General features: G+C 45.5%; 1 protein-coding gene across 1 annotated transcript in view; it reads left to right on the forward strand.

The window, feature by feature from the left end:
* The first annotated feature begins 3387 nt into the window (after positions 1-3387).
* AXL (AXL receptor tyrosine kinase) overlaps positions 3388-13016 on the forward strand; it is a 273286-nt gene continuing 263657 nt past the window's right edge. Inside the window, exon 1 of the mRNA XM_078661048.1 lies at positions 3388-3915. Coding sequence (XP_078517174.1) covers positions 3852-3915 — 64 coding nt within the window. The 5' untranslated portion in view covers positions 3388-3851. The remainder of the gene's footprint in view (positions 3916-13016) is intronic.

Here is a 13016-nt window from a genome sequence, read left to right on the forward strand (position 1 = left end):
GTTGCAAGGGTCTGTGGTGCTGTTTTTCCTACATGGAGAAGTTGGGTGAGGTGCAGGAGGATCAGAGATGTGCTGTAAACTACACCTGCATGTGATTTTAATTAGGTGAGCATAGTTTTACTTGGAACTTAATTAGTGGGATACCCACAAAGTATGTAATGTGTTTTGCTACTTATCTTGACCCCAAAGCTTTCTATAATGTGACAATTCGTTAGGAACGAAATGACCTGCAGAACTTTGAAACAGTATGTTCACCAAGTAACCTACATAAACTGGATGGGCATACCTGGGCGCCAGCGTCTTGTAAGCCTTTGTACACAAGTACATGCCTCACATACGTTGGCCTTGTGACCAACCGTACACTGAATAGTTGCAAGGGGCAGCTACAAGAGACCATTGATACTCACAACAGTGAAAATTGAGCTGTTGTGATAAAAGCATCGCAAAAGTCAAGATTTTCACGTGGACACCGTGCCTCATACTACACACAAAAAATTGTCCAGTTCTCACCTGTGATATATGCCCGATGGAAGGAAACAATGCGCATCTTCCCCCAGCCCCACTCTGAACATGGTGTAAAGAAAAGGTACCTGAGCTTCGTATGATGTCCTGCGGAGAGGTGTGATAAAAATGCAGATGGGCATATGGGTGCCAACTTCATTGTTTATGTCTGGCCTTAGCAAAGGCGTTTTAATTTTACTGTTATCATAAGATTTGGCATTAACAAAGATCTTCTGATGTTACTAATATTAGATGTGTAATCTACTTACTTATAGGGACTTTCAGTCAGCCCTCTTCCTCTATTGATCTGTTATTGCGGGGAAACATCCTTTACAACTAAACTTTTACAACGCAGTGCTTTTACAACGAAAACCATTACAACGCATTGCGCTGGGGGACGCTCTAGGATAGGGAATAGATTTAATTTACTATCCAACACCTTCCCTAGTGTCGACGGGGACTGGAGTTGGAATAGTAAATTAAACTATTCACTATCCAGCCCCCCAAAGCGCTATGCGTTGTAAAGGTTTGTGTTGTAAAAACTGCGTTGTAACAGCATGCATGGTAAAAGCATGCGTTGTAACGTCATACATCCGTTATTGCGTCATTCACATTTTCTTCCACCTATTTCAGCAATCAGAATGGAACAGTAGGACAGCCTACTTCAGGCATTGGCTAACTTCACTGTGAGTAACAGCATTCCGCCCTTTCACATGGAGCACATCTACTCACAAGGTAGTTCCCAGAAGGTCCTACTATCTCAATGCGTTCTTTTTGAGGCTCAAAAATATTTTTGATTTTAGCTATTTTATTTTTTCATTTTTAGTGTGTTTAGACTGCTGAGGGTCTGACAGGTTCCCCGACAATAAAGATTTCGGGAAAAACATGAAACAAATACAAAACAGGCATTTACAAACCCAAAAGGCTGCCAGCCAACACCAGGCGTATTTCCTTTTCGAATGCTTGTTATACTAATCTGTATATTGCCTTTAAGTAGATAGGAAGAGACGTAGATTTAGGGGCAGATTTATGTTGCCTGACGCATCTCTGCAAATCAGCAGAGATAATAATAATAATAATTGATGTGCCAGGAAAGATACGGCAGGCAAGTTTATCCTTGCGCCACCCATGATGCGCCGCATTTAGAATGCGGCGCACCATGGCGCAGGAATAAAAAAGATGCGTGTCGCATCTAGGGAGTGAAGTTGGCGCAGTGCTGAAGTTGTGTTGCATGCGGCACGCAACTCCAGCACTTTTCCAACTTGCCCTATCTGTTAACGTGGTGCGTCAAGCCTTACGCATGCTTCAAGCAGGCGCAGGGTTTTGACGCATCAGCGTTAGTAAAGTGACTCAGTGAAATCTTGTAGATTTCACTGAGTCACTTTCCAGGGCGTTCCTGCGACGGAACGCCCCCCCCTTCGTGGAAACGCCCACATGAAACCTGACGCAGGTTTCATGTGGCGCAGGGCTTCCCAACGTGACGCATCTCTCAGATGTGTCACGTTGTAAATACCCCGCACCATGGTGCATCTTTTGCACCGCTGCTGCGTCACAAAAGTGACGCAACGGCGGCGTAAAAGAGGCGCAAGGGGCTTGTAAATCTGCCCCTTGGTATTCTTCAAAATTCAAGGTGATTGACAATTTTTATTTTTATTTGCATTCCAGGCTTAGCTCTCTGAACAGAGATTGGGCTTCAGTCAGTTTGAGACTTAAACTCTTGGTATTTGGAGGAAGACGTCCCACTACTGTTATTTTCCATGCCCATGGAAGTGCCTTCCCAGGGTATTCCTGGGGTTGGAGTGTCTGCGTCTTTGGAGTTTTTTTCCATGTACCGGTGTCTGGTGTCCTTGTGTAACATGCACACACCACTTTGCCCTTGTATCACACGGTTTGCTACCTCTCACATGTTTTTATCGTTGATACTTGCACAAGTGCCACCCTGCCTACATAACGCTTGTTCGTGTGCCTGAGTGTCTAGCACCTTTTGCAGTATTACACCTAAAATGATACTTTGTTCTCTCTTGTAACCGCACACTTGTCACTTTTTTCTTCCTGTGCACTTTTTACTACCTCATGTATTTTTGGCTGCTCACAACTTTCACTACCCCATGTATGCTGTTTGCTCACAACTGTCTCTATTACCTTTACTACCTCATGTATTTTTGGTTGCTCACAATTTTTACTACATGTATTCTGTTTGCTCACAATTGTCATTATTATCTTTACTACCTCATGTATTTTTGGTTGCTCACAATTTTTAATACCTCATGTATATTGTTTGATCACAAATGTCACTATTATTTTTGTAACGTAACGTATGCTTTTGTAAGATTTCTCATTATGTTCCATTTCTGTTCCTTTTGTGAAGCGCTCTGACACCTTCGGGTAAAGTCCGCGCTATATAAAACTGCATAAATAAATAAATTAAAAAACATGGTGGGGGTCAAACAAGCTTTATAAAGTGCTAACATGTAACCTTGGCCACTTCAAAGGGCTGGATATGTGTATTGGAAAAACAATGCACACCGCAGGCGGTGAGATTTTGCAGCCTTCAAGTGCAGCAACTCAATGGAAACCTAGGGGGTTAAAGTAACTTGCGCTTCAAAACTGTGATTTGTTTCAAAAGTTGAACAAAGCTTCTGCTTTCACAGCTCTGCAGCTTTAAGGAAAGTGTCTCCTCTTCGCCCTCCCTTGCACCCGGCCGCTGCCCCCTCCCCATTCTTCTGATTAAATTAACCCTCAGGAGCCCACAAAGGAATTCGCAGAAAGGGTATGCTAATGAGGCCCGGGACATTCCTTTCACCCTGAATGTATCAGACAGTGTGAGCACAACATTGTGAGTGAGTCAGGGGGGAGTGGCAGAGAGTACGAGTTCCCGACTGTGACAGACAATCTCAGCACAACAGTGAGTGGGTGTGTAAGGGAGCGGGGCTCGGAGAAGGCGGACTGCCCGGAGCGCAGTCTGGTCTCAGCCGCAGGGGCAGACAGTTCTGCTGCAGGAAGTTTCCAAACTTTTCGTCCAACTTTGCAACGCCGGAGCTAACGAGTGTCCTGAAAATTGACACGTAAAACAACTTTTAATTGTCATTTCGCGAGAGAGTGCTGTCGGATTTACTTTTTTTTCTCCATTTTGGTGTTCTGAGGGAGCCGGACAGCCTCCCTTGCCTGCGTCCTGACAGTTGTGGTGCGGGGACCCCTGACACCTTCGAAGTTGATGTTTGGAAAGCTGTTTATTTGGAAGCCAACATTTTGTGAGCTGTTTTCACTTGTGCTGGCTTTACTTTGGTGAGTGAACTCTTGAAGCCCTCGGCCGAGGGTTCGGCTGGCAGCACCTGAAGAAAACCCTCGCCATGGGGAAAGCGCTTGGAATATTCCTTTTCCTGTGCGCCCTGGGATCAGCATCTGCCGAGCATGGTGAGTAAATGGTCAATCAAAGTGCGTTCACTTTTCTGTAAAGACGTTACCACGCAAGCCGTACTGTTGGTACATGGAGCGTGCGTAAGTGTGAGTGGGCATGGGAGTTCTAAGTGCTTTAAATGGGCAGGTACTGCTCAGTACGGAGTACGGTACCTTTTTATTTTGAGAGGAAAAGTACCGGCACTTCTCAAGACAGACGTAATACTTTTAATAGAGAGTACCGGCACTTCTCAGAAACAAGCCGTACCCACACTTCTATTTTTCCATTTCAAGCACTGGGAGTACTGGCACTTCGAACCATCCGAAAGTCTAACCTCGCCTGGCACCGGTATGCCACTGGTGATGGCATTGTGCAAACTGTTGGAAGTGCAAGTGTCCCGTTTCGCCTCTCCACAGTATGAGACATTTAAGATGAAATGTGTGCCTTCTGCTCATAAAGTGACTTCTGCGGAGTAGCCTCCACCTTAATTTTGAAAACACACTTACATGTGCAGATGTCACAGTAAACGCCCCCTATCCCTCTTTTCGGGATCTTTGACTACCCCCACCGTCCCCTCCCTATCCATGCGTTGTGTATTGATGTATGGCATGTGGTGCGCTGGTACATTGGGCCGGTGTCTTAATGAGTGGATGAAATGCTTGGAGAACCTGGGGATCGCGTGTCTGAGTGCTGGTGGACTGGCTCCGCTTTTCATCCTAAGGAGACGTGAACCTTTTCATTCAATCGATGCTGTTGACAAGCCACTGACAACAATGTCGCCCAGGTTCACTGTGCGAGCAGCGCGCTGAGCAGTCACACTGATCGCAGCTCAAGTGATGTGTGTGAGGTGCACATGGCATAATATGGACAAATAGCTCAGCGAGTTAAAGTGCCTGCTGTGGAGAGCTGGGCACAACCTGTGAGCCATAGCGATTTTAGAGAGGCTAAACCCGATTCCTTTCTTCAAACGTTGATAAATTAAGTATCCCTGAGCAAGAATACACATTTTTTTGCCTAGAGCGCTACAAAGAGAATTGATGTCGTTGGTGAATGTTCATTATTCCGTTGTTGAAACTTCTGAACTTCTCACAAGTTCGGCCTGCTGTTCTGTTTCTTTTACAGCTTTTAACTGATGAACATATGATCTTTAAAGTAGTATATATTTTAAGCTGCTATGAGATTGAGATATACTATGATTGATTCATTTTGTTAAATATGCTTTTAGAATAGTCTCACAAGTCTGATCCGCTGTTCTGTCTTCACAACTTTTATCTGATGAAGATGTTATTTTAATGTAGTATGTTTTTTTAATCCTGTTATGAGATTGAGGTATACCAGGATTGATTAATTTAGTTATACATGGTTTGAGGATATTAGTTGTGTAATGTATATATGATATGTCAATGTGTTCACTTTTATGGTTCTAATTGTAACCGAATAAAGTTCTATGATGTACCTGGAAGTGCTACATAATACGTATGTGTGAATATAATGTGACTGGGACTCAGACAATGTGAGTGAGAGATTTGAAAAGCGCCAATTTTGACCTATGTCAGCATAAAGCACTATCCTTTGATGGTTACGGTGGGTAGCAAAGAAACACCTTGAAGTTATTCATCAGGGTTTGGTTGGTGTTTGATTGTCAACCTTAGAGAATGGACGGTGCGTATTGTCTTCGCACCTGAATTTGTTGGGAGCTGACACGGAAAGATGAAGAGACGTTTGCTCAGGTTCACTCGATTTGATGAAGCTGGGAAGCAGGTATTTTATCTCCGCTCTGCTTGTTACCCAGTTGGCACTCCGGTCAATAAACACATACGGCACATTCATTCCTCGCTTGGGATTAAATGGATCTTTACAGGAAAATAACAGCGCCTAAAACGTAGGTTAAGAAACATGGTAAGACGCTAGCACAAAGCAGGCGGGATGCCAAGCGCGCGGCTCATCTCCCTCCTTCATGGGGCTTGGAATGTTTACACAGCGCGGACCTCGCCCCTAGTGGCGGAGGGCTTGAGTAGAGCATGGGATTGGTACCGGCAGGGCTTAATTTGTAAATAAACAAGTGCCAGGGCTCTTGTCAGGAGACCACTGCAAGCTTGCACCACACATTGCCCCTGCCATGCTGTCAGGTGATACCTGACACTCCTACAAGAGTGACAATTCAGACTATTCCAAGCCCCCTAAGCTACAACAATGGCTTGGGCGGCAGGTAATTGTCATTTTAATTGTATACTGAATGAACAATTGGCTATTGGTGTGGGCACCTGAGACAGCGCCACCATGTGGTAGACTGCCAAGCGCTGGTGTTGATATTTAAGTGCCGGTGCTGAACTCCGAAAACCACCGGCTCAAATTAAGCACTGGGTACCAGGGACCAGGATACGGATTTAAATTGCTCGAGGGGTACATACATGATCTGTCAGTTTGACCCAACTGCCGTTGGCGAAGTAGCACCCTTCCTAGACGTTTTGCCATTAAATTTGGATGGAGAACAGTTATTCATATGAGTAAAATTATTTCCCATGTCTGTTCTGACCTATTGCCCTTCTACCCTTGGTGCATGCCTAGTTGTACCCTTGCTGAGCATATTTCCTGCTGGCCCATCCCATTTATATATGAACACAATCTGATCATTGTCTCTTATTTGGCACCAAGTATTGTGGCCCCTCTATAAAGGATCCTTAGGTTGGCATGTCATAAGAGGCTTCAACCCCCAAGCAGGCATCATTAAAGGATGGGTCGGCATTAGGGGTAGGCGTAACTCGCATAATTCTGTGTAGCGGGATATTGTAGAATTACCTAAGAATTCAGCGGAGCTACACAAGAAGAGAAACTCTTCATTTAGCTTTATTTCTTAGCACATAAATGCCCCCCCGTATCCAAAATGGATGTGAGGATGCAATTTTGCGCTACGAAATAGAGCTAAATGCTGTAGAATGCAATTAGTGAGTGCGAACAGGCGTGACCACTCGCTAAATGCTCTTTTGGAGTAAGATTTTTCCCCAACTTACTCCCGGCACTTAGAGTTATTTTCTTAGCTCAAAATGCAGCCTTGTCTTCAAAATGGGCGTGAGGGTGCATATTTGCACTAAGAAATAGCTCTAAATGCAGCAGAACCTGATTTGAGAGCACGAGCGGCTGCTCTCGCTGGCAAATGTGCTCTAGATTTCGGATTTTTTGCCCCAAATTACACGAGCAGGAGTAATCGAGTAATTCATTTTGTGTCAAAGAGTAATGCAGAATTACCGAAATGACTAAGATTACACCGCATAATTGAAATCCTGCCTAGGCCTAGCCATAATAACATCCTTAGCATAGGTAGTTGTTGCTGATGCACAGTTAGGTGCATAGTTTGCAAGTTCTCCAGGTCCATGCATCATTAGTTAGTCCAGTCGCATCTTTTTAATAGAATTCCGGAGATTGTAGTCTTTAGTTAACGAAGTGTAAAACCAGTACTACAAGTCCCAGAATTCTCATTAAAACCGGGACTGGCCTACGTAGAGACGTATGGGCCTGGGAAGCTTGACAGCTATATGGCTATGAGACGTATCAAACACGAGGATGGAGTGTGCACTCTCACATGCCGGCTAATAACTTGCAGGTGCGTTTCACTTTTTTTTTTAGCACTTGGCATTATGGGCCTTGTAGTCCGTGCATTTTTAGTCTCCTTTGTGAAGCAAGTTTCACAAGATTCCAGATACGCATGTTGCTCTTTTTGGAACTCAGCAGACGAATGGGGTAATAAAGCAAGGCTGGTCTGAAAGCACTCCAATGTTTCATAAAACTGCATGAGCATATGTGTGATAGCAGCCTTTCTGCTAGGATTCGGTTCTCCCCTGGTAGGTGTGTGAGCATGCCCCATTTCTGTGTTTGAGTGTAAGAACAACTGGGATTTTTAAGGTTGTCTGAAATTTCCCTTTCAAAGAAGTTTAAATAACCAAATTCTAGGGGTGTAGCTATCAGTAGTGCAGCAGGTACAATGGCACCGGGGTCCAGGGTGTGATGGGTTCTCTCCACCTCAGTTTAGGCTATTTCCAATGACTCAGTAGATGCACAGACAGCTCATTTACATTCCATGTGTTATGGCCCTTGGCATTCTTTTTTAAGGCACTTTCCAAACTTCCTTTTTTCAGGTTATAACAATACACGTTTAGTTTGGTAGCACTAGGAGCCCTCAGCTTATGGAAGCCTGGGAACCTTGACGGAAAAGCACGCAGACTGCAGATAGCGCTACAAGGCCATGCCAGTGTCAGATTGTAAGCTGTTTGCTTTCACACTCAGGCCTCCCAAGAGGTGCTTTATGCAAAAAAATATAAGTGTCAGGGGCCTCATCGGGAGGCCACTTCCGTTTGTGGCTCCCATTGCCGCTGTCATTTCTGCCAATTACAGTAACAAGCAAACTACTAAACTTCACACATGTACAAGTGTGACAATTCTCACTATTCCAGGTCCCCAAACGTATAAGAATGGCTTTGGCAGTAGGTATTAGTCATTTTTAATGTGTATTAAATTGGTAAGCACCTGTTGTTGTGCTGGTCTACAAATTTGACAAATAGCGCCACCATGTGGCAGACTGTCATAAGTGCCGATGTTGGCAATTAAGTGCTGGTGCTAAGTACCGGAAGCCACCATCTCAAATTAATCACTTGCTTTACTCCTGATGTGTGTGTTATTGTGGCAAGAGCGCATCACAATCATGTGTTTCCCTGGAAACGCGTCCAACCATCTCTCCAAGAAATGGTCTAACTGGTTCTCTAATAGAGACGGGGTCCTTTTGTTGATACTCTGATGCATGCACCTGCCTCATTTATTAATGCAGTGAGGGAATCTGGTTTTGGAGTCCCAGCTCATCCCCTGATCCTTGTGACCTTATGCAAGTTACATCAACCTGATTACGAGTGCCTCACGATATTCTGGCGCTGCGCAAACGGGTTGTTGGATTTGTACATTATGCATTTATACATTTGGTGGTAAAATCAGACTTTGGAATTTTCGGCCCGATAATTTTGTCAGGGTAAGCTAAAGTGTAGGCCTTTTATTCAATCAGGCATTTCCCCGGTAGGCTGGAGCAGTTGGGGCTAGTTTTGAAAGCGGCTGGTTTGAACATTTTTGCCACGGCTGATATTGGTTCTCCTGTCAGGCGTTGTTGGCGACTATAGGGCTGGTAGAAAGGTGCACCCTGTATGTCATAAACAACTCAGAAATGTTGCAAATGGAGGGAGTGGGATTCAGACGCTGTCAAAGTTTGGGTTATTTAATAGAAATGGGGCCAAGGTTAATGAAAAGAGGTGGAAGCTGTTTGACTTGGAGCCAGCATTGACCTTGTCACCCGCACTCTGATGAGAGTACAGCAGCGTCGGATTGGTAACCCGGGCATTCAGGCAATGCCCGAGGGGCCGGTGTCCGAGTGCTGCTGTGGGCCTCTTTTTTGAGCAGTCTGGGGGGCCATTTGGGCGCTGTCTCTATTGTTCGAAAATAGCCAGCGGCCCAGCAGGTGTCTGAGTGGCCTTTCTATAGGCAGGTGGGCGCTTATTACCTCCGTTTAGCAAGAGGTGTCACTCCCTTTGTCTCGCTGGCCGGCCCATTAATGTGTGCACATACTTAGTGGGGACAGGGGCCTGTGTAGAAGTGGCCTAACTTGTTTCACCACTGTAAACTAACGCCTGCATTTTTTTACCCCCTTCCTAAAGTTTTTTAGGTTTCGGCTACCGTCGCACTGCGTAAGCAGTGGGCGGAGCCGAAATCTTTTGTCTGTAGTATGGGCGCCTGAAGACGCCCCTGTCCTGCATTGGCTGGCCTCGTAAATGCTGGCCAGCCATTGGAGGAGAGGAGCGTCACTCAGTTCAGGGCCCGCCTTGACGCGATTCGGGGGCGTTTCTGGGTCTTTTTTTAAGTCCCGCCCTCCCCTCTTCCCATTGGCTGGAATTTTACCTTCCGGCCAATGGGAAGGGGAGAGCACGCCCCCGAATCCCTACAGGACGCTGTGCTTTCCGAGCAGCGTCTACCGAGGCCATGAGGTAAGCCTCTGCCCCCCTTTTGTGCCGTTGTTTCTTGTTTTTTGCCTTGTTATATTGAGCAGCTGACTGGGATGTGTAAGGCAAATAGTAGGTTGTATTTAAAAATAATTGCGCAGAAAGTCAGTTCTTAGAAAGATTCTGAAATACGTTGTTACAATTCTACTCTAACGGTTCTCTCGAATAACAGGGTAACAGCCAGGACCCAGGAAACGTATTTTTATCGTAAGGAAAGTCCGTCATCCCGATGACCATGTTTTGGGGGGAGCATTTATTGGTTAGAAGAGTTGTTCCGAATGTCCATTGGATATTGCTCTTCAGAAAAAATACGGGGGCTTGTGATTGGCTTAGTAAATGTCTGCTTCTTATTCATTGTCCATGGCTGGCTTTCAGAGGGGCGCCAGTGCCCCCTGCGAAGAGTTTGCGTTGCTGGTCGCCTCTATCTGTTGTGAGCAGGCGGACCTTTCTTTTCAAAGGATGGGTTTGGTTTTTGAGGTCAGTGAGTTGGCGCACGGGTCCGAGGGAGCTGGAAGATCCTGATGACCCTCGTGAAGCGAAGCTAGATCGGTGAGTAACCTTGTAACCAAAGCGTCCGTAGCCTGATTGGTCTCCGCCCAGCAGCAGCGCATGAGGCGCTGTTCGCCACCGAGATCCACCCGGACCATACATTTTTCGGACGCGCATCATCTCTTCCACTGTCTCACTCGGGGGAACGGGCCGACGCCCCGCCCTGTACCGGCTGATGCCCTGCGCATCTTGGCTTTGAGGTTAGACTTACCGTGCGGCTCCATCCTTAACTATTTGTCCGCTGCCACAGGAACGTCCCCCTGCCCGGGACTCCCACCAGCGCGGTGAGTGTGGACTACAATGCAGTCCAACGAGCTGCGCGTTGTGTCCGGGCTCCCTCATCCCTTCGTGGCAGGACTGGGCACGGATGGACGTGATTTACGCCCGCTTTAGGGTAGGTCTTGCTTCAGGGCCGGCTCTTTAAGTGCCCTGGAAACGAGAGGCCATTTAAGTCTACATCTTGGGGACCTCACGCTTTCCTAAAGTGCCGTCTCATGTTTTGTTCCTCTCGGACAGCAGTTGAAGACAAAGTATTGGGGGGACCTACATTTGTGACTTGGCTGTGAGATTATTTTTCAAATACCACAAATCGCAAAGGTAGTGCTTGTGGATAGGTGTGACTTTCTATTGTTAGTACGTCTGGTTTACTCTAGAATTACAAGAGAAAGTCCGGATTACAGTTTACTCTTGAACCTGGATGTGGAAGAATGGGCGGGGGAATGTAAGCCAGCATCATAGGCCCTGGAAGTGTCGGCACGGAGTGCTGCTGAACCCCAAAAGGAGAATGCTGGAGTTACGATGGTGAATGAGTAATAAAGAGGTTTTTACATTTTTTTAATCTTGTTAAATTTGCCGTTGGTGTAAATGGAAAGCTAAGTCTTCTGTCAAATTGCTGCGATTTTTTTTAACATGGACATTAGTGCTTCCTTTTCTCTAAAGTAAAGGTTTTTTTAAAGCAAGCTATTCAGGCCTGGCTCCAGGAATTTTTATTTGGGTGGGCTCGATTTGTCGCATATATGTCTAGGGAGGCCTGCTTCAGGGCCCTTCTTTATCTATTCTTAGTCTTACAAGGCCAAGTAAAACACTCTTTTCTAAATCTCTTTCTAAATATTATCTCTCTCAGAAAGTATTTTTCCATGTAATATTATTTTGAATGGAAGAGGAGGTTTCTGAGGTGGGAATATCAGGCAAGTGACACTTCACGGGCTCCCTCTGTGCGGTCCTTCAGGGAGAATCCCTCTTCATTACTACCTCCACCTGACCCTGGAGTCTGCAACACACTCCCTTACAGGCTTGATTGTCCACTACTCCTCTACAGTGCACCTTATCTCACAGCTGACCATATCGGGCTCCACTTTCATTTTTTCTGGTAAAAACATTAGTAAAATCACCTTCAAACTTAAAACATTGAATATAGCAGTAAATATAATTAGCACACACTTTAAAGTATGTTCCACAGTAGCCTTTAAGACACGTCTGCTAATTAAATAAACAAAAACAGAAAGGCCATGACGGGGCCGGCTTCAGCGCTGATGCAAAAGTCTTTTTTTGGCGCCGCACCAATAACCTCTTTCTCCGTAAATACCTTTACTACCACCATCCAACAGTGCCCCTCATCCTTCCATGGCCCCCCCATTGACCTCCTCTTAGAATTCCCTCACTGCCACATGCCACAAGTGCCCCTCATCTCCATATAGCCCCTCCCCTTATGACCTCCTACTCGGATTCCCTCACTGCCACCCTCCACCAGTGCCCCTCATGTCTCCCTAGCTCCCCCCTCCATCCCATGACCTCTTCCTCGGATTCCCTCACTGGCACCCTCTAACAGTGCCCCTCATCGCTCCATAGCCCCTCCCACTACCTCCTCCTGGGATTCCTTCACTGCCACCCTCCAACAGTGCCCCTCATCTTTACGTAGCCCCTCTCTCATATGCATTTTATTTGTTGTATAGTGCTACTCATATCAGTGTAGTGTGTGTCAGTACTTTACACCATGCACACATTATACAGAGACAATGAATCATACAAGTATGTAAATCAGTCTACAGGGAATGTCACATTAGCCAACGAGGATTACAAGGTGTAGGAATCACATGGCATCCATACTGGTGGGCTTTATATTTTAAAAGGGTTTGGTCTGGGGGAAACACAACCTTAGGATTTAAAGAGTATTCCATAGGGGTGAGCTTTACTGATAAAAATGTATATCTGCCCAAACATACTCATTTTAGCAACATTAGAATAATGAAAGACCGAGGAAGTTCTGACTATATCACAAAACAAAAAAAAGCGAGGTTCTTACTATACCATTCATGTTTGTATGCAGATCTTTGGTGACAGTTCATTGGTCACTGTCCTATGTTAGGATCTCTGTGACAAAGACAGTAACCCACTGAGCATCCACATACAATATAGTTCATATGCATTTCAAAACTACTAACATGCAAATGATTGCTCTCCTGCAGGATCATTATCCACCAGCATTATCTGGACATTTTGTATTGTCATATTGTTGTCCTGTATCAGCCATGATAATG

The sequence above is a fragment of the Lissotriton helveticus genome, chromosome 9 (assembly GCF_964261635.1).
Source record: "Lissotriton helveticus chromosome 9, aLisHel1.1, whole genome shotgun sequence".
Taxonomy (NCBI): Eukaryota; Metazoa; Chordata; class Amphibia; order Caudata; family Salamandridae; genus Lissotriton; species Lissotriton helveticus.